This window comes from Diadema antillarum, unplaced genomic scaffold, assembly GCF_040938485.1.
Source record: "Diadema antillarum isolate AM-2024a unplaced genomic scaffold, OU_Dant_1.0 scf00000173, whole genome shotgun sequence".
In the NCBI taxonomy this organism is placed as follows: Eukaryota; Metazoa; Echinodermata; class Echinoidea; order Diadematoida; family Diadematidae; genus Diadema; species Diadema antillarum.
Window position 1 is genome coordinate 105,323 of NW_027271062.1, and position 27,885 is coordinate 133,207.

At 39.3% G+C, this 27,885-nt stretch overlaps 1 protein-coding gene across 1 annotated transcript in view; it reads right to left on the reverse strand.

The window, feature by feature from the left end:
- Positions 1 to 2,394: 2,394 nt before the first annotated feature.
- LOC139722847 (uncharacterized) overlaps positions 2,395 to 27,885 on the reverse strand; it is a 56,075-nt gene continuing 30,584 nt past the window's right edge. Inside the window, exons 9-13 of the mRNA XM_071634133.1 lie at positions 18,960 to 19,040; positions 18,152 to 18,367; positions 14,300 to 14,472; positions 11,432 to 11,475; positions 2,395 to 4,834 (exon numbers count right to left, since the gene is read on the reverse strand). Of these exons, the coding sequence (XP_071490234.1) occupies positions 3,684 to 4,834; positions 11,432 to 11,475; positions 14,300 to 14,472; positions 18,152 to 18,367; positions 18,960 to 19,040 (1,665 nt within the window). The 3' untranslated portion in view covers positions 2,395 to 3,683. The remainder of the gene's footprint in view (positions 4,835 to 11,431; positions 11,476 to 14,299; positions 14,473 to 18,151; positions 18,368 to 18,959; positions 19,041 to 27,885) is intronic.

Below are 27,885 nucleotides of genomic sequence, written 5' to 3' on the forward strand. Positions count from 1 at the left end.
TAACATTATAGCAAGTTTCCACTTGAAACCACAAAAAAAAAAAACAAACACCAAACTTTGAAGATGACTAGCAGCTCGAAATAAAGTCTCGTCTTGCATTTCCCTTCACTTTGTATGCATGTCATGGCATCATCCTGTAACTGAATCATCAAATCTAATTTACTATGTTATTGTCTTTTTGTGATCATTATGGAAATGCTATATTTATCTACCTTATGAGCTGTCATAGTAAAATGTACCCCTGTTCTTAACCCCCAACCCCAGCACATACAAAGACACAAGCACAATACTCTGCAAAAAAGATTTCTAAACTTTTGAGTTTGAGTGACTACAAAATCAGTTTCATTGGAGACTGTAAAAATCATTTCAACCTGAAGATCTCTGCTTTCTTCACACAAGTTTCTTACTGAGATCATCCTTTAGGTTTGGGTAACACACTGTTGATAAAATTTAGCTAAGGATAAAGCGAGGTACAGTGCACTCCTGTTACAACTGACATGGTTATAACGAAATTTCGTTATAACAAAGGAAAAGTTCCGGTCCTAATATCATCATCATTACAGTCTATGGTACAAAATTCACTTATAACGAACACGGTTATGGCGACATTTTCGATAATGAAATCTTTTCAGAGTGCCATTGACAAAGAAAAACAAAAGAAATATGCTTTGTTATAACAAAATGCACATCGCTTAAAAAAAGAAAGAAAAGAAGCTCAACATACATTTACAGAGTGTCAGCATGAGCGGACGCTTGAAATCACTCTGCATTCGCTCCGTGCATGACGCAATGTTTCTGAGAAGAAATTAGGTTATTTTGATATTATGTAAATCCGAAATGAAATACGGTTTATTATTACGAAATACACAAATTCTGACATACATGTACCTAGATGCTCATTAATTCGAAAATGAAATAAGGTTCATTATTACAAACATTGTTGCGTTATTCGTTAAGTTCTTTAATCCAAGAATGAAATAAGGTTCTTATTACGAAAGTTTGTCAATCCGAAAATGATAGGAATCTTCGTTATTCCATATGATCGTTTAATCGGACATGAAATAAAGTTCGTTAATCTAAGAGATAGAGAGAGAAAGGTGAGTACTTACAAAAGGTTGGAATTGCAAACCTTAGATCTTCTTCAGATAAGGTAACCTTCGCAATAACGAACCTTTCTCATTTTTGGATTAACAAACCTTCGGACTAACAAACCTTATTTCATTTTCTTTCGGACTGACAAACCTTTGGAACAATGAACCTTCGGAACAACAAACCTTATCTCATTTCTGGAATTACAAGCTTTCAGAAAAACAAATCTTCAGAAGAACAAAGCTTCAGAATAACAAACTTAATTTCACTTTCGGATTAAGGAACCTTCAGAATAAGGAATCCTGGGAATGGTGAACCTTTGGAATAGGGAGCCTTTGGAATAAGGACTGTTTGGTGTAACAAACTCAAGTAATAATGAAGTTTGGATTGATGAACTGCAACAGAATCCTAAACCCTCACATTTTATACATGTATGTGTTTTCAAACTGGGCATGAAAGTGCAAACAATCTTATGCTTTCTGTCAAGGTAACATTTGAACAAAATTAATGAGATAGCAGGCCATCTGGCATAGCTTTCCAGCATATGAGTATTCAATACACAATATATATAATACAACATACACAAGGTTTGTGTATTCGTACTGTATTTGTTCGATTATAACAAAATTTCGTTATAACGAAAGAAAACTGCCGGTACCGAGGAGTTCGTTATATCGGGAGTGCACTGTATATTATAATATGCCAATGTATATGTTACTATAGAAATTCAAGATTGAGCTATGCTCACTGGTAATTAGGTAGTGGTTGCTGTGACATTTGCAAATGGCAAATCTTGTACTCCACTAAAATATAAAGTCCATTGACACTTGTAAAAAGAAAAATGTAGTAAATGCCCACCAACTTCTCAACTCTGTCCAGCATGATTTATTCAAATCAGTTTACGAATTCATTTATACAGTAGTCTACAAGCTCTCAGTAACAATCTATACCAAATTATAGTATGCAGACAATAAAACCACACATTCACACTGGCATCTGATACATGTCATTTCATACAAGAACCAGCAAGACCTTCATGCTGACATCTGTGAAAAATATATGTACAGTGTTATATTCATCAGAGTCACAATCATCGTTAGATTGCAAAAGGAAAATACAAGACACATCAAGTAAAAATGCAGACTCTGTAAACCTTACACTACCATTTACTAAGAGGCACAATATACACACACACATATATATATATATATATATATATATATATATATATATATATATATATATATATCTGATATGTGTAATTGGGCATATATTGCCTCATTCTTGAACTCAAACTTGGCCTCATAAATCAATTTGTACTCAGATGACAACATTTTTTTATGTACACATTTATCCTCTATTCTGTCTGTGATTCTGTTATTGCCTGACCAAAAATATCAAAATGAAAAATATGAACTCTCCTTACATATCAAACTCAACGTAAATTGCAAATGACCGTTTGGTCTATGTAAATCACAGTTCCTTCCTCAATTGCTCACTCCATCCCCAAATTACTTTTTCTGACCAATACACTTGTTGACTATCTGACATCGATTACATAGCAAATTCATAGATTAATTGTCAGGCTATGCAATTTTGTGTATGCCAGCTTAGTAGCTTGCAAATTCTGGTGTCATGGTTTTACAATCACAGCTTGGCATTCACATGTGTTAGCATGTTCCAGGCTTTATAAGACCATTTTCTCACAAGCCTTTCACAATTTATGTACATAACTGATTTTAGGTAAGTTTTTTGGAAACAGCATATATCCTGATTAAAAGGATACAATGCTTAAAACACAAACGAAAACAAAAAAATGAAAGAAATCTAAATGTCAATTCAAAATGAGTGTCACTGTATCCGCACACAAAGCGCAAAGCATATTAGAAAATTACACACAAAAATAGATACTTGTATGTTGTGCTCACAGAAAACATAGGATATATTCTGAAGATATACCACCAGTGCCATTGCTACAACCTATACACATAAATCTAAGCCTTCATGTATTTGATACTTCACAAAGAGAAGCAATGGCTTGGAGAAAGGAGGAGCTCTAAAAGCCAGCAATGGTAAAAGGGCAACTGTAACTGGCAGACAACAGCGACAACAGCTTTGGGTTTGGATGGCAGGGTCTCTCTGCCGAGGCGAGATTCTGGCATGAAGTCAACCTCACTACTTTTTCAATGATACTGGTGTCATCATTGTCAACAAGGCAACATTCCTCTTCTCTTCCGCACTCTTCATGGTTGTAATCACGTCATATCATAGCGTGATTAAGAACTACACGATTTCTTCCTGTTCATCATTGCAAGTTCTTTCCCTTTCAAATGCCAATTCTGGTTTTCTTTCCCGCACATGGCAGCATGCATAAGTGTATTTTGGTAAATGTTTTGTTAGTATTCATGCAGTCATGCAATTGTCTCCTTCGAATGTGCACACATAATTCCTCTCATGCTATGATCAATTCAAGCAAAAACCAATACTTTAGCTGTTTTTTTTCCTGTTCACATCTGGAAGACCAAGACACATAAACTCCACTTTCCTATGCCATGCCCTGCAAATCAAGTCCTCAGTTGGCAAGCTGGTATCCTTTATTCCTCTCTGGTATTGGAGGTTCCTGTAACACTGCCCTTCCCATCATCTTCAGCTGCTTCGGCTTCAGGTGCATCATGGGAAGAATCTGGAGCACTGTCTGGTGTTGGTGCTTCCTGGTGTGCCGCAATCTCAGCTGCATCAGACTCGGGACTTTCCTGCTGAGGGGCTTCCTCTACAGAGACATTTGTCTCCAGATCAGTTCTTTCCTCTGTTGCCAGAACGCTGGCTGGTCCACTCTTGGCCTGATCTGCTTCGGTATCCTCGCATTCCTCCACAATGGCAGACACACATTCTGGACTGTCCAACTGAGTATGGGTTGTTCCCTCTCCTGCATTCGACCTTTCCTGCTCTAAGGAAAGCGCTTCAACTTTCGGTACATCCTTAGTGGATGATTCTGCAGCAGTTTCCTCGCCTCCACCATTACTACCAACAGCATCCGCATCACCACCCCTTTTGTCTGTCCGCATGCTCCTGTCGGCCTCTGGGGGATAATCATAAGAGAAGGTAGCCTCCTGCTGAGGGGCTGACCACATACCGAAATCTGCCTCCCCGCTATCCTCACATGTGGCCCAGTCTGTCATGGTGGGTGTGGGAAGACTGCCGAGGCTCCTTGGAGAGGTGGGACTGGAGTGTCCTGGTGGTTCAGGCAGGTGATCTAACCGCAATTCATTCTCCTTCTCAGACTTAGGCTTGTCTACCGGCCAGCTGGTTCCATTCCAGACCTGGCCAGTCGATGCAGGCCACTGATCAACCCCTCCGTCTGCCACTCTTCGCACGGTGCTCTCCGGAGGTGGCTGCACCTCTTCAGGAATTTCACTGTCATCCCCCACAGGGACTGGTGGTTCCCACTGTCCAATGGCCAGACCGAGGGCCTTGCCAGGTTTGTCAGAGTTCGTGGAGGCCAGCCAACTCTCTGTTTTGCTCTTGGGTGATATCTCCATCTCCCAGTTCTCCCCAGCTGCTGGTGCCTGCCACTGACCAATTGGACCAGACAATGGATCCACACGTTTGTCTTCTTTTGGCATTGGACCACCAGAACTTTTGTCACTGGGATGGTAAAAGTCACGACCCCTTCCCCTCCCACGATATCCTCCTCGACCTCTGTGACCTCGCTGTGGGCCTCCTCCTCCTCCTCTGTAATGATTTCCTGTAATGATGGACAGGGTAAACAAGCTTGACAATGAAGTAGAGCTAATCCTGAATCCAACAACATTTGCAATATCCAAGAATGTTGCATGATTTTCCCAAGCAGCTACACTTACTTGCCCCTCTCCTACCATTTACCAACAAGAGCTTAATTCAATATTTCAACTAGACATGTCGCTATGGCGACTGGTATGCCTCCGCCATAATGCATGATTCTCCTAATAGGTCTATAGTACATGTAGACAATGTGTGATTACATTTTCATAAAATTGGCAAAATATTAAAATAACATGTTTGTCACAAATGTGTTGAATGTTCACCTTCCTTGACCTAGATTTAATTGGATGCATAGGACAGCATGTATTTGGGGATTTAAGGACTTTAACTTAACTTTGACCCTTTCATAAGTTTATGCATTGAGTAATTTTCAAGGTATGGAGAAAAAGTGCAATTTCTGTATTGAATAGTAAATTGTTACCATTTTCATCTGGCCTTTGACCCTTAAATTCATAAGAGAATCAATGTCAGGCAGAACATATATAAATATGTACTAAGTTTCAAGATAACTTGAGCCACTTCAAAATATGGAGGAAGAAGTAATTTCAGCACTTACACTCGATCTTTGACCTTTTGACCTTTGACCTTTTTGGCAAACCCCCCCCCCCCCCCCCCACCTTCCCAGAGAATCTCTATTGGGTTATACATGCATACACCAAGTTTAAAAAATAATAACAATCCTGCTGGCATTGCATGAATATGAGGGAAAAAGTAAAATTTTGAAGTGTTGCCCTTGACCTTTGACCCCTGATCTTTGACCCATGAACCCCAAATTCCCTAGATAATCATTGCCAGTGAGTACATGCATATATACTATGTTCCATGAAGATACCTTGAACAATTTCCAAGATACAGAGAAAAAAGTGAAATGTAAACAATTTTACTTGACCTTTTGACCTTTGACCTCATGACCCCAAACTTTCACCACAGAACTTTAATTGGGTAATACATGTTAGTCTAGCAGCCAGAAAGGGTCCCCGTGCACCCTCCCTAAAACAAAATTCTACGATATGTCCGAAGATCGTCAGAACTTATTTTTTCCGAATCCGGTTCTCGCCAGCGGAAAAAAGGTTGCGAGGGCGTCTAATTTGCATATTTCTAAGATGGCCGCCGCCTGTTGCTAGGAGATGGATTATTTTTGAATAACTTTAGTTAAGAATATCAAATTACCATAAAAATGGTATCATTTTGAAGAGAATTAAAATTCCTACAAGTTGATACCCCATTTGATGGGATAAATAGTTGTTGTCATGAAATATTAAGGAAGGAATTATGTTTTTTCACATTTTTCCCCCCAAAAAAAAGGAATTTGGTAATAAAGTCCTCTTCCATACATTTAATATGCATTTCAAAATAACGTTTGAATTTTCCTAAAATTATCCCCCAAACATCACTATTATCATGTGAAAACGGCTTTCCAACACAGCAATTCCTTTCAAAGTTACACGAAATCAAAGGGGATATGGTTCAATAGGTTTTACAGCAATATTTAAGGGTTATAATGTCTCCGCGCGTAATTGCGTATGTTCTGTTTGTGGGGTTTGTTGATGATCACTGCTATCTCTTGATCAAATCTCGTCGAAATCAGCGAAGTAAGAAAGAAAAATTACACTTTCTATTCCTTATATGAAATAAAAATGTTTTTTCTATTCTGTGTTACCAAACTCAATCCATTCAGCTCCCCATATCAACAGTTTCTTGTCTTTTTGAATTCCCTCCAAGAACATAGAATTAATCACAACTTATATGACATTAAAAAGTTTTAAAAAAAAGTTAGACATGACAGTTTTCTCTTATTGGAAGATTAAAGTGAAAAAAAAAAGAATCTTATGCTAAAAACTCTAAGAAATACAGAACTTGCTAAATAGCCTTTCAGAGTCTAAAATGAACCACGGCTATCTTATTTTTTTTTTTCATAACAAAATGAAGGGAAGTATCTGTGTAGTTCATGTCGGCCGATATTGAGTTACATCATAAATACTCAGAAAGGGTCCCCGTGCCCCCCCCCCCAAAAAAAAACCCCAACTTCGATATGTTCGAAGATCGTCAGAACCTGTATTTTGCAAATCCGGTTGTCGCCAGCGGAAAAAAAGGTTGCGTGTGCGTCTAATTTGCATATTCCTAAGATGGCCGCCGCCTGTTGCTAGGAGATGGATTATTTTTGAATAACTTTATTTAAAAATATCCAATTACCATAAAAATGATATGTGACCGTGCACCTCAAAACGAACATAAAGTCGCACACACTGATTTTGAGTGAGGACTGAAAATAAGTGAAATGGGTCAACCTAACCGAACTTGACTTTTTCATATTTTCTGAAAGAGCGGGTCTTCTTTTACATTATGCTAAAATTTGGTATCATAAAACGGACAGGAAAGTGTGTTTTTTTAGCAGTTTATCTCGAACATTTTTGGTAGAATAGTGTGATTAGGTGTGCCTTTAGAATTCTTTTTTCATTTCTGAAAAACCTTGTCCACACTCTTCACTTTCAACTCTAATAACTTTTGAAAGGACGATGCTACTGCTTTGAAAGTTGGCATTAATTATGGACAGAATGTGTTAATGAGGCATGCTTAATTTCAGTTTAATCTGATAATCCCTTCATTGTTGTTACTCTGGTGGTTTACTTCCTCTTTTTTGTCCCATTCATCGCACAGCCAGCACGGTTTGGTAAAGATTAAGCGCTTGAATAGACACTGTACTGCAGAGCCTCTTTTCTCAGTTCACACTTTTCCTGGGTTTGTGCTTTCTTTCCAATATTTAGATAGGTTAGGAGAGTCAATTTGGTTTGAGTTATACATCTTTTTAAAGCTTAAAGTCTGCTCTTTCAGAATATGGTCTTAACTAAAAATTCATGTCTGGCGACTTTTTGTTTGTTTTGAGGTGCAGGGTCACATATATCTAAGAAAATTGAATTTCCTACAAGTTGGTACCCCATTTTATGGGATAAATAGTTGTTGTGAGGAAATATTAAGGAAGGAATTATGTTTTTTTCACATTTTTCCCCAGAAACACTGAATTCAGTACAGGTAGGGTGTGGGAAGAGGGATACCACCTCCCATCGTAGGGACTTTTTGTAAAAACAGAGTACAAAAGTCGCGTTTATAGAGCATTTAAAAGCAAATTTCTAGGAAATTAAACATAGTGGAAAAAAATTAGTGCAAAGGACTATGATTATAACATACGGGAGTACATTTATGTGACGGTTTGAGATCTTCGGCGAGGGAGCCAAGCGACCGAGCGGGGGAGGGTGTGAGAGGGGGAATACCCCCTCCCAGGGTAGGGATTTTTTGTGAAAACAGAGGACAAAAGTCGCGTTTATAGAGCATTTAAAAGCAAATTTTTAGGAAAAATTTTAATATAGTGAAAAATAATTAGTGCGAAGGACTATACGATTATATAATAGGGGGGTACATTATGTTACAGTGTGAGATCCTCGGCGAGGGAGCGAAGCAACCGTGTGGGGTTAGGGTGTGGGAGGGGATACCCTCCTGCCACGATAGGGACTTTTTGTAAAAACAAGAGTACAAAAGTCGCATTTATAGGGCATTTAAAAGCTTCCGGCGTCCTTGTTGACGATGCTCTGATGATGGAAAACGATGATATAACCTAAACGTGCATTGATTATCTTATGCACGGTTAAGTGCTAACGGTTTGAGACATTCAAAAGAAATGTATCTACCTATAATGAGATACTTACTGTTGTAAGTTAGAAACGAAATGCCATAGTTCTGTGTGTGACATGAAAATAATCAATTTCTGAAGCGCTTGCTCACTCGCGGACATTATTTTATCAGGTATTATTCTTTGACATAGTAATGACAAACATTTGAATTGTATACATCAGTGGTAAGACATTCCATATTTGTTATAGTGAAAAAGTAGTCCGACATCTTCACATACATCCAAGGTCCGTTTTCTCAAATTATGTACGGAACCCCTCCCCCCCCCCCCCCTAACACGTTCAAAAAATCCTACGGGCCTCCTACATACCTCTTATTAGAGTTAGAGTTAAATGAAATGCTTAATTTTAATTTACATATTATGACACATCAGGTTATTCAGATAATAACTATTCTGTTGGTAGATCCTGAGGAAGGCCTGATGACTGGCCGAAAGCTTGACTGAATGAAAGGGAGACTCAAGATCGAGAGCAACGTCTGCCTCAGTCTAATTTCTTTTAGTATGCAACCAACAATGAGGCACCGCGCATGTTTGGGAAGGGAACTATCTCTCGCACTATATATATATATATAATATACACACAGTGGATGTTACGTACATACATACACACATACATACATGCATGCATGGTTAATGTTCCCTCTGACATTTCCCTCATGTTTTATATAGATCCATGCACTAAGGTCTACTTAACCAGAACATTTTCTCTCTCTCTCATTTTTGTATAATATTGATTATTAGTCACCCCTAATGGATTTAACAACCAAGTTTACATTGTATTGCATTTAAATCAACCCATGTAATAAAATTAAGAGCATGAAATCATTTTTTATATAAGAAAAAACAGAATTTGAAAGCGACTGGATTTGACTTGCAACTATCGGTTTTTATCAATGCCATTCCTTCGTATTTGTAATTTATCTATTAGTTTCTTGGCAATAATAAACGTATGAGCAATATATCTAAAAACCACCTGGCGAACCACCAAAGAATGAGAACACGTGTGTACGATCTTATCATATAAAGATAAATTGATTTCATGTTAGAGCATGGTGAGAATTATTTCCCTTGTGCGGTATACATGTATCTCTTATTTCGACATCTAAATAAAGCATTCGAGTTTGATGTTCCATAAATGCATTAATGGCGTATTCAATACATTCACGAAATTCACGACTGAGCTTATTCATTTCCCCTGTATGAATGCCTGTGTGTGATACTGAAGGTGTGAGTATGTGTGTGAAGATGATCAGATGAATAAGATTTGATGAAGAGAAGTTTGATTAATATCAATATGTTGAAAACCCATATCCAGGCAAGCCTGTTTCGGCCGTCATGAAATTACACCTCTCGTAAGGCCTTCACTCTATTTGATGAAAAAGACGTAAACTAAAAGTGAAGCTGAGTGGATCAAAGGTGATAGCGAATAAGGAATTTAATTCTCTTTCATATTCCACAAGATTAAATGATATTTAATCAACATTTTGCATGTAAGAGGTGATAAGGTCTAATACTTGCAATAATTATTATATTATTACACGCGTTACGCAAGTACGGACGTCGACATTACCCGTAAATTTCTGTATAGCCGTATTGAACCTTTTCCCCTTAATGTCGTGTAAATTTTAAAGGAATTTGTGTATTGAATACCCGCTTTCACATAATAATACTTATTTATGGGGTTCAACCTAAGGAAAATTCCAATGTTATTTGTAAACAGATATTAAATGTATGAAAAAAAAACATTGCTGAATTCCATATTTCTTGGGAAAAATGTACAAAAGAATAATTCCTTCCTTAGTATTTCATGTCAACAACTATTTATTCCATAAAACGGGGTATCAACTTGTAGGAAATTTAATTTTCTGTAATATGATACCATTTTTATGGTAATTTGATATTCTTAACTAAAGCTATTAAAAAATAATCCGTCTCCTAGCAACGGGCGGCGGCCATCTTAGAAATATGCAAATTAGACGCACGCGCAACTTCCTTTTTCAACCGGATTCGCAAAATACAGGTTCTGACGATCTTCGAACATATCGTAGAATTTTGCTTTTGGGGGGGGGGGGGGTGCACGGGGACCTTTTCTGGCTGCTAGACTATGTATACACTAAGTTTCAAGAAAATATCTTCAGGCATTGCATCGATATGGGGGAAATAGTGAAATTTTCAGCCTTTGACCTTGACCTTTTGACCTTTGACCTTGAGCATGTGCACCCAAAAGTTGCTAGGCACAACTTCACCCCCTTATACACATACATGCCAAGTTTCATCAGGATACCTCAAAAGGTTTTTTAGTTACGCTGTCCACAAAATTCATTACGGACAGACAGAAGAACGGACGGAGGTACGGACGGACAGAAGGAGGGACGGAAGGGCGGACAACCCGAAAACATGATGCCTCCGGCACCACTTCGTGGCGGAGGCATAAAAACATCTTCTATTGATATATCTTGTAAGTACTGATATTGCTTTATTGCGTGTTTGTGTATGTGAGTGTACTGTATTCATGGTATCAGAAGACAATACAGTTGGCGGAATTTACTGCAACTCCAAAACTTGAGAAAGGGTAAATACAAATTTACCCTGTTTGTTCATAACTACTAAATTATTACATAGGAAATCAATATTTCCCAAATCTTACCACTGTTGTTTCTCATTGATTTCTCACTCTACTCTTTGTTGAACCAAACTCTTGGATATCCACTGTGGACACATCAAAAGTAATATCTATTTCTTCTTTACTGCAACTGCACTCTTACAAGAAACATATGTCATAAAAATTAAATCTCCCTTCCATACCATCAACTCAAGAGATTATATGATATAGACTACAGTAAAGTATAAACTTACCTCTCCCTTGCCTGTAACCACCCCTTGTGTTTTCCCAGGAATCTCTGTGGAATACACAAATATGATAAATATGATTACCATTTTGCATGAGGAGTATGTCTCACTTATGTTGTCCAAGACAAGAACAGAATTGGTCTGCAACTAGTTTTGACTTTAAAATGTAACTATATGCTACATGATCACAGGTACATAAAGCATCATAAAATGTTGAAATGAGTTTGTTGACTTTAATGATAATGGCAAATCTATAACAGACAAACTAGACACATTCTGCTCAGTTCCCTTCATCAGATTAACTTTTATTGAGAAACATACAACAATGCTCTCTTCACAGACTTTGCATAAAATAACTGACCTTCTGCTTGTCAATAAGCATTGGAGTGATAATCACTGCTCTATGAAATAAGGCCTCCTCATGTCAATTCTCACTATCGCCAATGACGTAAAAAGTACCCGGATGTTGATTTAAGCGCCATTTACGGTGCATTATGGGATAGTTCGGGAGCCAAGTCACTTTTGTTCGTACGCGCATGATACGCGACTAATGCTCTTTACATATATACAACTGACTGAATCTCACGTGTACTTACTGTTTCCTCGACTTGAATTTTAGCTATTATATGATTTGAAATTCCTCCATTCCAGAGAAATTGCTGTAAATACGACTATATGGTTCATTACTGCGAAGCTGCCATGTGTTGGTCGCACGACAATAAACGAACAAATCTACAGAAATATCCCTGGCATGCGAGATGTGACATGGGTGGAGTTTCCGGGTGACTCCACAGCGCGTGCAACTTGCTTGGTAGCCCGACCAGACGCTGTGCGAAGCACAGTTTTTAAAATACTTATACAGCGACTGGGCTGGGTATCATTACTTGCTTGGAAGAAATTGCTTCGGAGACAGGATAAGTTCGAAATCACGATTCGTTCCCGATTGCGTTCGTGGCACTTCGACAGAGAACAAAAAAAAAAAAAAGGGCATTCCATGACGATATCCAGGTGGGTGAATATTTTCCAGTATTATTTTCAGCGTATGCAGAGATGACTGATGTGAAAGTCGATCGCAATGATCAAGCAGTACCGGTATGTCTAGCTTGTATGCATGCGCTGCATGCAAGGCCTAGGGCAATGCCGGGGCTATAGCTACAGTATGTAACACAGGCCTGGCTGGCTCGGGTACAGCCGCCTATCCGTGGCCGGCGCGGCACTAGGTAAGGTACACGTACGTGCACGCTAGCGCTGTGCAAAATATGCCCCGCAACGGAAGTGCCCCGAGTCCCGGACGTGCACTAAATCTTGACGAAAAAGCCACATCCGGGTACTTTTTACGTCATTGGCGATAGCGAGAATTGATACATCTGTGTATGATTGATGCTGATGAATCGATGTGACTTTTGTTATGCTCACTTGTCTACCACAATTTAGATACAAATGGAATTGTTTTTCAGACTTTGTGCAGCATTAATGCTCTTTTGCTTTGCAATTTGCAATCTGAGTGAACACAACCAAATTCTGGCATTTACACATTCATGAACATGTCTATTAATACAATGCTTGTGATACACATTGACAAACAGATGAGGTTTTAGTAAAGTTTTTCAACTCATCATTCTCGGTCTTGTCTATTAACCTGATGCCTTCAAGCTGTAATAATTCCAGCTTATTTTAAGAGCAGTACATCTTACTTTTGTTTGTTTTAAAGAACGAAAGAAGAGAGAGAGAGAGAGAAATGGGGCCCTATACAAATAATTTGCCCCAGACAGCACTTATAACATAAAACACAACATTATATATCTTAAAGAGATATAAACAAGAACATTAAATGTATACCAAGTATCCACGAGGGAGCTCATACCATCTCCACGAGGGAGCTCATAAAGTCTCCACAAAGGAGCTCATAAAGTCTCCCACGAGGAAGCTCATAAGGAGCTCATTACGACTCCACGAGGGAGCTCATATGATATTGATGAATACCTCATATTCTTCAAACAAACTCAAATAACTACACAATACACGCGCGCGTGTACCGCACACTAACTCATCCACATGCACATATTCAACCACATACATACACCTCCAACCATGCACAGACATACCAATATCATGGTTCAACCCAAAATAATATACAGTATTTGAATAGAGCACACACACAATGATATGTTTTACAAAATAGATAAAATTACTATAACTGTATCAATATTTCGAAAGAAAGAAGAAGAAAAAAAAATATATAGTGTTTATATCAAGGAGCTCTGAGGCGTTGATACAGGAAAATATTTGCAGCAAACAACGGAGAAATGTTGTACAGATATAATCGTGGTTTCAAAGACGTATGAGTATACCTGCGGGCTTCAAGCCAAAAAAAAAAAAGGTAAAATTTAGTGCCAGAAAGTGGGAGTCATAATAATCTTCAAAATAAATTTAAACTACAAATTTATAAGTATTAATTAAGTGCAGGCGACTCATGCGAGAGGGGATTAACAAACATTTTAAATTGTTCTCACCACAAAAAGGATAAAAAGTGTATCATTTATAAATAACACTATAGGTATATGAACGAAGAGATCCCCTGTTCTTGCTAAGGAAACGCACGCAAGGAATGTAAGACAATATACATGTATATGTTTTATATAATAGAGACCCATTGAGGGAGATGCCGGGATCTGCAGCAGCGAGTGACTCCCCAAACCCGCTTGCTGCAGATTCCGGCACCTGGGCGAGGTGGACGGTGGAGGCCTCGACGTGACGGCTGACCAAGGTCGGCTTGTTGTCGGAAGGGACCGGAGAGCGATGTCTGCTGCGACATCTTACTGATATCAATGAAGTCATGACAAATCAAAAGAAGCAGGCTAATGATGTACTTACCCTGCCCCCTTGTCCCTGTCCCACTCTCGCCGCCACTCCCCAGAGGTCTCCTTCTGTCTGGCCAGCCTCTGCTGCTCCACCTCTTCCCTCTCTCTCCTCCATGCCTCGTAGTCTCTTCTTTCCTTGCCCGTCATCTGCACTGACATCTCCATTTTGTTTCTTGGAGGACCATTCTGGTAAATCAGATAGAGTTGAAATGGAGTACATGATCTATTGCATTGAACTACATTACTATGCATGAGATTGGTATCAGTGAAGATTAAATCTGAGGACAACAAACTAGAAACATTAACAGGATTAATATCTATTACTGAATTAACTCTTCTAATCCGTTGTAAAAAATGTAAATGACAAACCAAATGTTTCATTGTGCTACCACTATGATGATGTTGTTACTAACACTATGTGAAATGTGTACATGTAAAGGCAATAGATGAGCAAAGAGTCAACGAGGCAAGTGCCAAATTGTGTCTCCTCATTCGCGTACAAGAAATTAATACTTTTTAACTCCCAGAAGTTCATTGACCTGCCTATGACCTTTGACCTTGTGGTGACCTTCAACTCCCCAAGGGACAAGTACCATCCAAGTTTGGTCACAAACAGACAAAGGGATCAAAAGTTATGAGCCATAATCGAAACGCGCCAGAAAAACAATGGGCCCTAAAAATGTGTTGACCCCTTTCTGTGACCTTTGACCTTGTGATGACCTTTAATTCCCCAAGGGACATCTACCATCCAAGTTTGGTCACAAACTGACTTAGGGAGCAAAAGTTCTGAACCACAATCGAAACACGCCCTTAAAAACTTAACATTGGGCCCTAAAAGTTCGTTGACCCCTGTATGTGACCTTTGACCTTGTGATGACCTTCAACTCCCCAAGGGACATCTACCATCCAAGTTTGGTCACAAACAGACAAAGGGATCAAAAGTTATGAGCCATAATCAAAACGCGCCATAAAAACTTAACATTGGGCCCTAAAAGTTCGTTGACCCCTGTCTGTGACAGTCTGGCAAGTAAACTTTATCGTATGACCTCAAATGACCTTTGACCTTATCATGTGACCTCTTACGGCACCATAACATGAAGGTACCCCCAGTGCATCCATCACCCAAGTTTGATTGCCATTTTAGCTACATGTGTCAAGTTACGTGTGATAAGAGTCTTGCAAGTAAACTTTAACATATGACCTCAAATGACCTTTGACCTTATCCTGTGACCTCCAACGGCACCCCCAGTGCATCTATGACCCAAGTTAGGTTGTAATCCAAGCAACTTATGTGAAGTTATTTGTCAAAAGAGAGTCTTGCAGGTAAACTTTAACATGGAAAAGAGAGTCTTGCACATACTCTTTAATATATGACCTCAAATGACCTTTGACATCATCACATGACCTCCGACAACACCATAACATGAAGATACCCCTAGTGCTTCTATCACCCAAGTGTGGCTGCCATTGCTGTAACAGTTGCCAAGTTATGCATCATAAGAGAGTCTTGCAGGTAAACTTTAACATTTGTGACGGACGACGGACGGACGGATGCCATTTGGATCCCTTAGTCTTGCCTTCACCTCCGGTGGGCGAGACAATAAAAATTGGACAAATTATTATACATGTATATATCTGGCAGATCATAATAACTTTCGTATCATTTGTAATTTCATGCAATTCCTCACTGGGTATCTAAAAACAGCAATCTTGGTTGCATGAATTTGATTGGATTTGCACAAGAACTCTCCTTTAACTTCTGCATAATTGTATCAGGAATCACTGGTTTGAAATTACATGAAACCACATGTTATCTTTTGGTGTCTGCTTAAGATAAGGCTATGTCAACATGTTTCTGGCTCATCATTATCAAAACAAAATAATTATCTTTTCTGCTCACACAGAGAAAAATAACCATGGTTTTTGGTCATCCATAGCTTATCAATACACAATAATGAATAGCTGCTATCTCTGCCACCACTGCGTACATATAATGACCCTTGGCTGCTATGGCTTATCACTACAAGTTGAAACAAGGCAATCACCAAATTGTGTCTCGCCCATTTGCGCACAAGGAATTAATATTTTTTATAACTCCCAGAAGTTAATTGACCTGCTTATGACCTTTGACCTTGTGGTGACCTTGAACACCCTAAGGGACATTTACCATCCAAGTTTGGTCACAAACGGACAAAGGGATCAAAAGTAATGAGCCGTAATCGAAACGCGCCATAAAAACTTAACATCGGGCCCTAAAAATTTATTGACCCCTTTCTGTGACCTTTGACCTTGTGATAACCTTTAACTCCCCAAGGGACATCTACTGTCCAAGTTTGGTCACAAACGGACATAGGGATCAAAAGTTATGAGCCACAATCAAAACGTGCCCTAAAAACATAACATTGGGCCCTAAAAGTTTGTTGACCCCTGTCTGTGACCTTTGACCTTGTGACGACCTTCACCTCCCCAAGGGACATCTTCCATCCAAGTTTGGTCACAAACGGACAAAGGGATCAAAAGTTATGAGCCATAAACGAAATGCGCCCTAAAAACTTAACATTGGGCCCTAAAAGTTCGCTGACCCCTGTCTGCAACCTTTGACCTTGTGGTTACCTTCAACTTCCCAAGAGACATCTACCATCACCCAAGTTTGATTGCCATTGTAGCAACATGTGTCAAGTTACGTGTGATAAGAGAGTCTTGCAAGTAAACTTTAACGTATGACCTCAAATGACCTTTGACCTTATCATGTGACCTCTTACGGCACCATAACATGAAGGTACCCCCAGTGCATCCATCACCCAAGTTTGATTGCCATTGTAGCAACATGTGTCGAGTTACATGTGATAAGAGAGTCTTGCAAGTAAACTTTAACGTATGACCTCAAATGACCTTTGACCTTATCCGGTGACCTCCAACGGCACCATAACATGAAGGTACCCCCAGTGCATCTATGACCCAAGTTAGGTTGTAATCCAAGCAACTTATGTGAAGTTACTTGTCAAAAGAGAGTCTTGCAGGTAAACTTTAACGTAGAAAAGAGAGTCTTGCACATACTCTTTAATATATGACCTCAAATGACCTTTGACATCATCACATGACCTCTGACAACACCATAACATGAAGATACCCCTAGTGCTTCTATCACCCAAGTGTGGCTGCCATTGCTGTAACAGTTGCCAAGTTATGCATCATAAGAGAGTCTTGCAGGTAAACTTTAACATTTGTGACGGACGACAGACGACGGACGGACGACGGATGGACGACGGACGGACGCCATTTGGATCCCTTAGTCTCGCCTTCACCTCCGGTGGGCGAGACAAAAATGCCTGTGGCCTACCTGGTATTAGCCAGTAGAGAGGCAAGAAAGTACATTGCACTCCAGTTATAACAAACACGGTTATAAAGAAATTCCGGTTACAACGAAGTAAGCAAAATTATCCACTCTTTGTTCTTTATTGTTCATTTGTTCCGTTATAACGAAATTTTGATATGACGAAAAAAATAATGAATAGCTGCTATCTCTGCCACCACTGCGTACATATAATGACCCTTGGCTGCTATGGCTTATCACTACAAGTTGAAAAAATGCCTGTGGCCTATCTGGTATTAGCCAGCAGAGAGGCAAGAAAGTACATTGCACTCCAGTTATAACAAACACGGTTATAACGAAATTCCGGTTACAACGAAGTAAGCAAAATTATCCACTCTTTGTTCTTTATTGTTCATTGTTCGGTTATAACGAAATTTTGATATGACGAAAAAATTTGTCAGTCCTGAGGACTTCGTCATAACGAGAGTCCACTGTGATGACCTCCACTCTCTCTGCGATTCAAGAAAATATATAAACAAAACGAAGTGATACCTGTTGTCTTGGTGGGGGCCTGTCTCTCTGTCTGGCCATATTGGAGCGAACGTCGTTGATTGTTGGTCCTCCCCAGTTTCGCTGATTCCGCCTGTTAGACTTGTGCCTGTCACCTTCACGGGAGTCCTGCTGGGCAGGGCCAAAGCGGCGGGGATCGTCGAGGAAATTGTATGACGATCGCGGCAGTGGTTGAGATGGGTCGTTGCCCGCCGCTTTCTGAGGAGTGACATAAAGACGTGTTGATATTCTACACTGGGTTCAGTATGTGAAAAGATGTACTGACTGTCAAAGTCTGAAAATTCACTATGACACATCATGTCAATGGGGTATTTACACTCAATGAATGATGAATTCCAGTAATAGAGCGTAATTTCATGACAAAGATAGTACCTTTACATCTGATAATTCTGCAACAACTATTGAAGGTACATGAGAGACACTGAAACAAGTGTAAATTCACTGATATCACTTGATTTGATCACAGAGGGAAAAAAAAATCACTTTCTTAATAGGACCCCAAAATCTCACTTGCTTACTTACACTGTGAGTTTCTGTAAAACAACTACTATCATCAAAAGTCTATAATGGGGCTACCAGATAAACTCCTGCAAAGGGAGGTGCTCAACATCTGAAAATACAAAATTATAAATCAACAGACCAAAACCCAACAAATTTCAGACACACATACCATGGGGTAATAGGGAGGAAAACTAATTATTATCTCTGAATATTTCTTATTCTGTTGATGACGATGGAAGTGGTAAATTACAGTTAATGCAGTCTTGTTCATCTCATCTCTCATGCTTACCCTGCTTTCATATGCCTCCCGCATGGCCTGGATTTCTGCCTCGACCATGTCATAGTTTTCCTTTCTCTTTGCTGAGTAATCCTACATTGAGGAAAAAAAAGAAAAGAAAAGAGGTTACTCACATACATTCTTCCCTACGCTGCTTCCAGAATTGTACTTTAACAAAATATTGATAGGGCAATGTTAGAAGAGAGAAGTTTTTGAGTTCTGTGAAGTGCCATGACAGAAGAAATTTTCATGCTCATTCAAATTCAAGAAGCTTTCCTGTGGCAAAGGATGCACTTCATTACAAAATAGCTTAGTTTCCACATTCATACATTTAAAAAAACAAGATAATACCATTATTAGTTGTGTTTCAGTCACAAAATGGCTTTTAAAGCCAGAATCATAACTTAGGATACCACTTTCCTCAATGACTGCTGCCATGACATGGTCTTTACTCAGAGCTTTTTCACATGAAGCACCTGGTTTCCCAAGGGAAAAAGTTGATATATAAATTCATAAAAAGCTTGGTCAAATCAGGCTTAATGTGACTGGTATGATGTAATGACTATGCTACACAAGCATTGTACCTTGACATTTGAGACTTCACATGTTGCGACAAGGATTGTTGCCCCGACAAGGATTGTTGCCCCCGGCTCGGGGCGACAATCCTTGACGAAGTTGGCGTCAAGGATTGTCGCCTCGGCAAAGATTGTGGTCTGGCGACAATCTGTGACGCTTGTGCAGTTCCCAATTTTTGACCTCGATGGCGACAATCTATGATGGCAAAAAATTGTTGCGACAAAGACTGTCGCCCCGTCAAAGATTGTTGCCCCCGGCTCGGGGTGGTTGCTCCGGTGTTATGCTTTGGTGGGATGGGTATGACAGGTAAGTTATGCGCATGTGTGTGTGTGTGTGTGTGTGTGTGTTTGTTGGGAGCTGCATGGTATGTGCTGTGCATGATTTGTAGGTGCGTACAATAAGTGACTTGTGTATGAGTTTCCGTATAGCTGTGTGTGTGTGTGTGTGTTTGGAGTATAATAATACAATATGTAGAAACTGTGCATGTGTAGTGGTTGTATAGTGGTAGTGGTTTGTTTGTCTGTGTGTATACGTGTGCCTGTATGCGTACATGTGTCTGTTTGTGTTTGTGATTTGATGTTTGTGCAAACAAACTTTTTTGAGCAGCAGGCACTACTGTGGCAATGAAAATGCCTTCAACATGTATGAGCACGTATTTATAGAGTTCACAGCAGCGTTGATTTCAAAATAGTATGGGTGTGTCAATTTCAGCGGTGAGGCGGGCTAGGAGAGAGAGACCGCGACAAAAGGCATACCAGGGAGGTACCCTCCCTAAATGTTATCTGTCTTTGTTCATTTTTTCACTGAAGTCATATTCTTCCATCAGTCTTAAAGGGATGTAACATTATTGGTGGAGATGAGAATTGGGCTTTTAACTTTCTGGGAGATACCAAGAAGACACTAATGAAAGAGTACAGAACATATCATTTCAAGAGAAATTCAAAGTTTATTTGATGAATATCTGGTTTGGAATGACTGAAACATCCCAAAACAAAGTAAAACAAAGCGATCGTAATAAAGTGTGGGTCCCACACTTATCAGAATTGCTCTGTTTTGGATATATCAGCCATTTCAAAACCAATTTTCATCAAATAGGCGATGAATTCCTCGTGGAATTGCATGCTCTTTCATATTTCATAAGAGGTTTCTCATTATCTCACCAAAAAATGTTAGAAACCTGAAATTAGGTTTCAACCGAAACTATATGATCCCTGTAACTTCCATATCACTATTCTTTGTCATATGCACACTGCCAATACATACCTATTGTAAACAAACACCAACAAACACTCAAATTCTCATAATGCAAATAAACCACCTCAACAATATTTTTTTGTTTTTCCTTGATATTAATTGATTTCATTCAAATCACTCATAAATCGACCCATTCTGGGTGTAACATGAACAACCAGAAATGTCGCTATGGCGACTGGTACACTCTGCCACAATGCATGGTTCTCCGAATAGGTCTATAGCACAATGTGTAGACAATGTGTGATGACAGTTTCACATAACTGGCAAAAATGCATTGAGTGTTCACTTTCCTTGAACTAGGTTTATTTGGATGAATGGCTATACTGTCCAAAGTGCAGGTATTTGGGGATTTGAGGATTTGTACCCAATTTTTGACCCTTTTATAAGTTTAAAGAAGAAATAAAATTTAGCACTTTTACTTGACCTTTGACCTTTTGGCAAGAAACTTCCAAGAGAATCTGTAGTGGGTAATACATGCATACACTAAATTTCAAGAAAAAATCCTGCGGGCACTGCATAGATAAGAGAGAAATAATGACATTTTGATGAGTTGACCTTGACCTTTGCCCCGTGACCTTTTGACCCATAAATTCCCTACATGATCACTGCCAGTCAGTACATGCATACAATTGTATATACAAAGTTCCACGAAGATACCTTGAAATATTTGTGAGATATGGAGAAAAAAGTGAAATTTTAACATTTTCATTTGACCTTTGACCCTTGACCTTTGAGCTCATGACCCAAAGCTCTTTCTGGGGAATCTTTATTTCGCAGTTCATGTATACACCAAGTTTCAAGAAAATACCTCCAGACACTGCATAGATATAGGGGAAATAGTGAAATTTTGAGCATTTGACCTTGACCTTTTGACCTTTGACCTTGAGCATGTGTGCTCATACGTTGATAGGCACAACTTCGCCCACTCATACATATCAAGTTTCATTAGGATACCTGTGACAGTTTTTTAGATACGCTGTCCACAAAATTGATTACGGATGGAAGGATGGACGGACGGAAGGACAACCCGAAAACATAATGCCTCCAGCAACACTTCGTGGGGGGAAGCATGAAAACACCCACTCTGTCTCCCATATTTCACTGCTGACGCATGGAATCAAATTTGGTATACTGTATATATGCATTATATTGTAGGACACAAAGCCTAACTGTAAAACAAGGAATGTTCGCGTACATTTTAATTTCGCGAATTTCGCGAGTACTAACATTCACCAAATTAAAATGGACACGAAAGTTCTTGCCTAAATATGCATTGGACGCCAGTGGCAACTTGCGAAAATTTCATGCCACAAGAAAGGTCATAGGCTCTAATTTGCGAAATTTTCATGCTGCGAATATTTCATGTTTTACATTAATTTTTTTGAAAATCAGAAGTTCCTGTCAATTTCGTTGTGTGGTTACATTCGCGATCATGGAGTACAGCAATGGGCAAACAAATGTACACATGCACATCTCATTTATATAGGGATCAGAATTAATATTTTTGTGGGCTTCATAACTTAGGAATAGCATCTGACTCTGATCTGCAGCATATGATTCTAGGCAGAGCTCCGTTGTTAGTATCAGTGTCAGCACACAGTCGGTCATTCCAGGGAGGTGAGCACTTCCCTGGTTGTTCACAATGCTCCTCTTTAAACACACACACACAAAAAGCACAATAAAAGGAAAAGAGCATGGCAGCTGTATCAGTTCATATGCCAAAGTTATCACAAATCTGTGAGAGAAAGAAAAACAAGGAAAAGTAGAAATTACGCGGTGCGTAATATATGTCCCCGCCGGAAGTAGCATTTTGTAACAAAATGTGCAATATAGGTAAAAAATCAAGGTCAAAGGTCAAAGAAGTCAAAGGTCAAAATTCTGTGTAGAAGTTTTGAAGCCCTCACCTAGTGCCATCACATAAAGCAAATGGAATCGAAATTGGGTTAGAAATGGCGAAGGAGTAGCATTTTGTAGCCAATGTACAATATAGGTCAAAAATCAAGGTCAAAGGTCAAAGAAGACAAAGGTCAAAATTCTGTGTAGAAGTTTTGAAGCCCTCACCTAGTGCTATCACATAAAGCAAACGGAATCGAAATCGGGTTAGAAATGGCGAAGGAGTAGCATTTTGTAGCAAAATGCACAATATAGGTCAAAAATCAAGGTCAAAGGTCAAAGAAGTCAAAGGTCAAAATTCTGTGTAGAAGTTTTGAAGCCCTCAACTAGTGCCATCATATAAAGCAAACGGAATCGAAATCGGGTTAGAAATGGCGAAGGAGTAGCATTTTGTAGCAAAATGTACAATATAGGTCAAAAATCAAGGTCAAAGGTCAAAGAAGTCAAAGGTCAAAATTCTGTGTAGAAGTTTTGAAGCCCTCAACTAGTGCCATGATATAAAGCAAACGGAATCGAAATCGGGTTAGAAATGGCGAAGGAGTAGCATTTTGTAGCAAAATGTACAATATAGGTCAAAAATCAAGGTCAAAGGTCAAAGAAGTCAAAGATCAAAATTCTGTGTAGAAGTTTTGAAGCCCTCACCTAGTGCCATCACTTAAAGCAAACGGAATCGAAATCGGGTTAGAAATGGCGAAGGAGTAGCATTTTGTAGCAAAATGCACAATATAGGTCAAAGGTCAAGGTCAAAGGTCACAACTGAAATTCTGTGTACAAGTTTTAAAGCTCCCATGTAGTGCTATCATATAAAGCAAACAGAATCAAAATTGGCTCATAAATGACAGAGAAGTAGCAAATTGAACATTCTGATCACACACGGACGCACACACGGACGCACGGACGGACGGACGCACGAACGGACGGACGCGCGGACGCACGGACACACACACGTACGGAGCCCGTTTCATAGTCCCCTGCTCGAACTCGTTCGGCGGGGACAATAAGATTGAGGCAGGGGAGAGGAAAAGCACAACTGAAATAAAAACAGATTACTTCGGTTGGGCATATCAACTCCTATCTCTACACTTCTGAAGGTGTTCATAATCAGCCTCGGGCTGATTCAGTTGTTGTCATCTTGTTTTTTAAACAGATAAAAGCGGCCTTCCTCCCGAGAAAGTACATGGTTTGCAATAGAGATATAAACCAGAAAATGAGCGGAAGATCTCAGATGGTTCAAAATTACTATTACCGATGAGAAATAGCCTGTAAATGCTGATTATTCACTGGTTATCACATTGAACTGATATAGTGCTATGATAGGTTAGTTGCATGATTGACATTATCATACCACATGGTTGTCTGCTCCATGTGGCCAGCACTACTGCAATGGTCAGGGAGCATTTGGTTCAGTTTACCCTGCATTTTCAGCAATATTCAATGAAGAAGTCTACAGATATTCTTATGAATTAATTTGTAAGACAGGAGAGAAATCGACATGGCACTTCACACTCTCATTGAAGTACATCTTTGCTTGAATTTATGGAATCTACTTGTACATGGGACAAATCTGTATTGCATGACCCTGGCAAAACAGAGTTCTGACAGTGTACACCTCATAGGAGTCATACTGATAATGTGAAGATGACATCACCACTCTGGGCATTGCTCATCTGCAGAGTGAGTGAAAGTGACTTATTTCACTCATTGACTTTTGTTTTATCCTGGATATCTTGTCCTCAAATATCTGTCAAAAGACAGGTAGTTCATTCTTTTTTGTACATTCAAGACAAACCCTGTTTTGCTCTTCACATAATATAAAGGAGGAATTTAGTACAGGAATGCCATGGTCACATAAGCAGAAGGTATCAAAGTACCTGAAAAATATCATATCTTCTATTTTGATTTTGATTTGAAAGAGAAAAACAAAGCTTTGAATGTTAGGACATGATGTCACTGTCTTGTGATATATTTGATGTTTCCATATGTCATTTTTAGTCTATTTTTTTTTTCTAGATATGTATAATTTTTAAAATTTTTTTTAATGTAACTAACTTCAATGAAGTTAATGTGAACATGGAAAGGAGATTTACTCAAACATGATGGAATGAACTCATTCCTTTCTGTCATGCACCAACAGAACACCTGTCATGCACAGACAAAACATCTGTCATACACCGACAAAACATTCTTGGATCAGCACCGAAGGACTGCAACTGTTCACGCCATGTTTGCCAACTCCAACCCTCGTGTCCCGAATGGACCTCTTTCATTACCCCACCCTGGTTGCTCATTGCACACTGCTGTTCTCCATCACACCTCCCCCCAACAAGAGGAAAGTTATGAATGCAACTTTTCGACTATAAACAGCTTCATTGTAAGGCTTACTTCACTGTCTTTGCATACTATTCAGCTTTAAAATACACGGTTACAAACTCTAAAAGTTTAGTGTTATTTTCTTACAACCTCACTTGATATACTACACTTATAATCACTGATTTTGAGCCTTATCAGAATCAGTTAACTCCGGCATCAATCGTCCACTTTAGAACAATATATAACTAGAAATGTCGCTATGGCGACTGGTATGCCTCCACCATAATGCATGGTTCTCCTAATAGGTCTATAGTACATGTGGACAATGTGTGATTACATTTTCATAAAATTCGCAAAATATTAAAATGACAAGTTTGTCACAAATGTGTTGAATGTTCACCTTCCTTGACCTAGGTTTAATTGGATGAATAGGAGAGCATGTATTTGGAGATTTTAAGGACTTTCACTTGACTTTGACCCATTCATAAGTTTATGCACTGAGTAATTTTCAAGGTATGGAGAAAAAGTGCAATTTCTGTATTGAATAGTAAATTGTTAGCCATTTTCATGTGGCCTTTGACCCTAAAATTCATATTAAGATAATCACTGTCAGGCAGAACATGCATAAATATGTAGTAAGTTTCAAGATAACTTGAATCATTTCCTAGATATGTAGGAAACAGTTAGTTCAGCACTTTCACTTGATCTGTGTCCTTTTTACCTTTGAGGCAAAAAAAAAAAAAAAGAAAAAGAAAAAGACCACCCCCCCCCCCCACCCAAGAGGGGCACCCCTGGATCTCCTATGAACAAACTTGTAGTATTATCTCAGCTCTATAACTTTTGATTCTAGAGAGATTTATAAAGATTCCTTCATTTGGGGGGTTTGGGACCCCTGGGGCCCCCTGGGTGTGGCATGGTGCCCATTTTAACAAATTGAGATCCTAACCCCCTAGGGATGCTACCTGCCAAGTTTGGTGAAAATGGGTCATGGGGTTCTCAAGAAGAAGATAAAAATGTACAATTTAGGCCCCATTAGGACCCCTCCTCACCCCCTCCCCTGGGTCCCAAGGGGGCACCCCTGATTCTGCCATGAACAAACTTGAAACTACAGTCATCAATGTACTAACTCATAGTATTAACTTAGCTCTATCACTTCTGGTTCTAGAGAAGAAGATTTTTGCGGATTCCTTCATTTTGGGGGGTTTGGGCCCCCCTGGGGCCCCCTGGGTGGGGCATGGTGCCCATTTTAACAAATTGAGTTCTTAACCCCCTAGGGATGCTACCTGCCAAGTTTGGTGAAAATGGGTCATGGGGTTCTCAAGAAGAAGATGAAAATGTACAATTTAGGCCCCATTAGAACCCTTCCCCACCCCCCTCCCCTGGGTCCCAAAGGGGGGCACCCCTGATTCTGCCATGAACAAACTTGAAACTACAGTCATCAATGTACTAACTCATAGTATTAACTTAGCTCTATCACTTCTGGTTCTAGAGAAGAAGATTTTTACAGATTCCTTAATTTTGGGGGGTTTGGGCCCCCCTGGGGGCCCCCTGGGTGGGGCATGGTGCCCATTTTAACAAATTGAGTTCCTAACCCCCTAGGGATGCTACCTGCCAAGTTTGATGAAAATCGGTCCTGGGGTTTTCAAGAAGAAGATGAAAATGTAAAAAGTTTACGCACGACGCACGACGGACGACGGACGACGGACGACGGACGACGCACGACGGACGCCGGACGAAGGGCGATCGCAATAGCTCACTTAAAAAACTTCCCAGAGAATCTCTATTGGGTTATACATGCATACACCAAGTGTTAAAAAAAATAATCCTGCTGGCATTGCATAAATATGAGGGAAATAGTAAAATTTTGAAGTGTTGCCCTTGACCTTTGACCCCTGACTGTTGAACCCATGAACCCTTAATTCTCTAGATAATCACTGCCAGTCAGTACATGTATATGTTCCATGAAGATACCTTGAACAATTTCCAAGGTACAGAGAAAAAAGTGAAATTCTAATATTTTTACTTGACCTTTTGACCTTTGACCTCTTGACCTGAACCTTTCACCAGAGAATCTTAATTGGGTAATACATGTATACACTAAGTTTCAAGAAAATATATTCAGGCAATGCATAGATGTGGAGGAAATAGTGAAATTTTACATATTTGACCTTGACCTTTTGACCTTTGACCTTGAGCATGTGCACCCAAAAGTTGATAGGCACAACTTCACCCCCTAATACACATACATGCCAAGTTTCATTAGGATACCTCAAAAGGTTTTTTAGTTACGCTTGCCACAAAATTCATTAATGACGGACGGACGGACGGACAACCCGAAAACATAATGCCTCCGGCACCACTTCGTGGCGGAGGCATAAAAACGTTACACATGGCAATTCGAATCACAAACAAATCCATTTGTCAATTTGTACTACAAATAATCTCACTTCAACATAGATAACTCGATTATAGACCAACCCTACTAACAATTTCTTCAAGAGAAAGTTTTGACATGTAGGGCCCTACCAAACCTATATCCCTTGAATATATTGGTTTGGATCATGTAACACCTTCTTACTTACAAGGGCATATACATAAAAAAACTAGAAATGTCGCTAAGGCGACTGCTATGACTCCGCCATAATGCATGATTCTCCTAATAGGTCTATAGTACATGTGGACAATGTATAATTACATTTTCACAATATTGGCAAAATATTGAAATTACATGTTTGCCACAAATGTGTTGAATGTTCACCTTCCTTTACCTAGGTTTAATTGGATTAATTGGATAAATAGGAGAGCATGTATTTGGGGATTCAAGGACTTTAACTTGACTTTGACCCATTCATAAGTTTATGTATACTGCAATTTTCAAGGTATGGAGAAAAAGTGTAATTTCTGT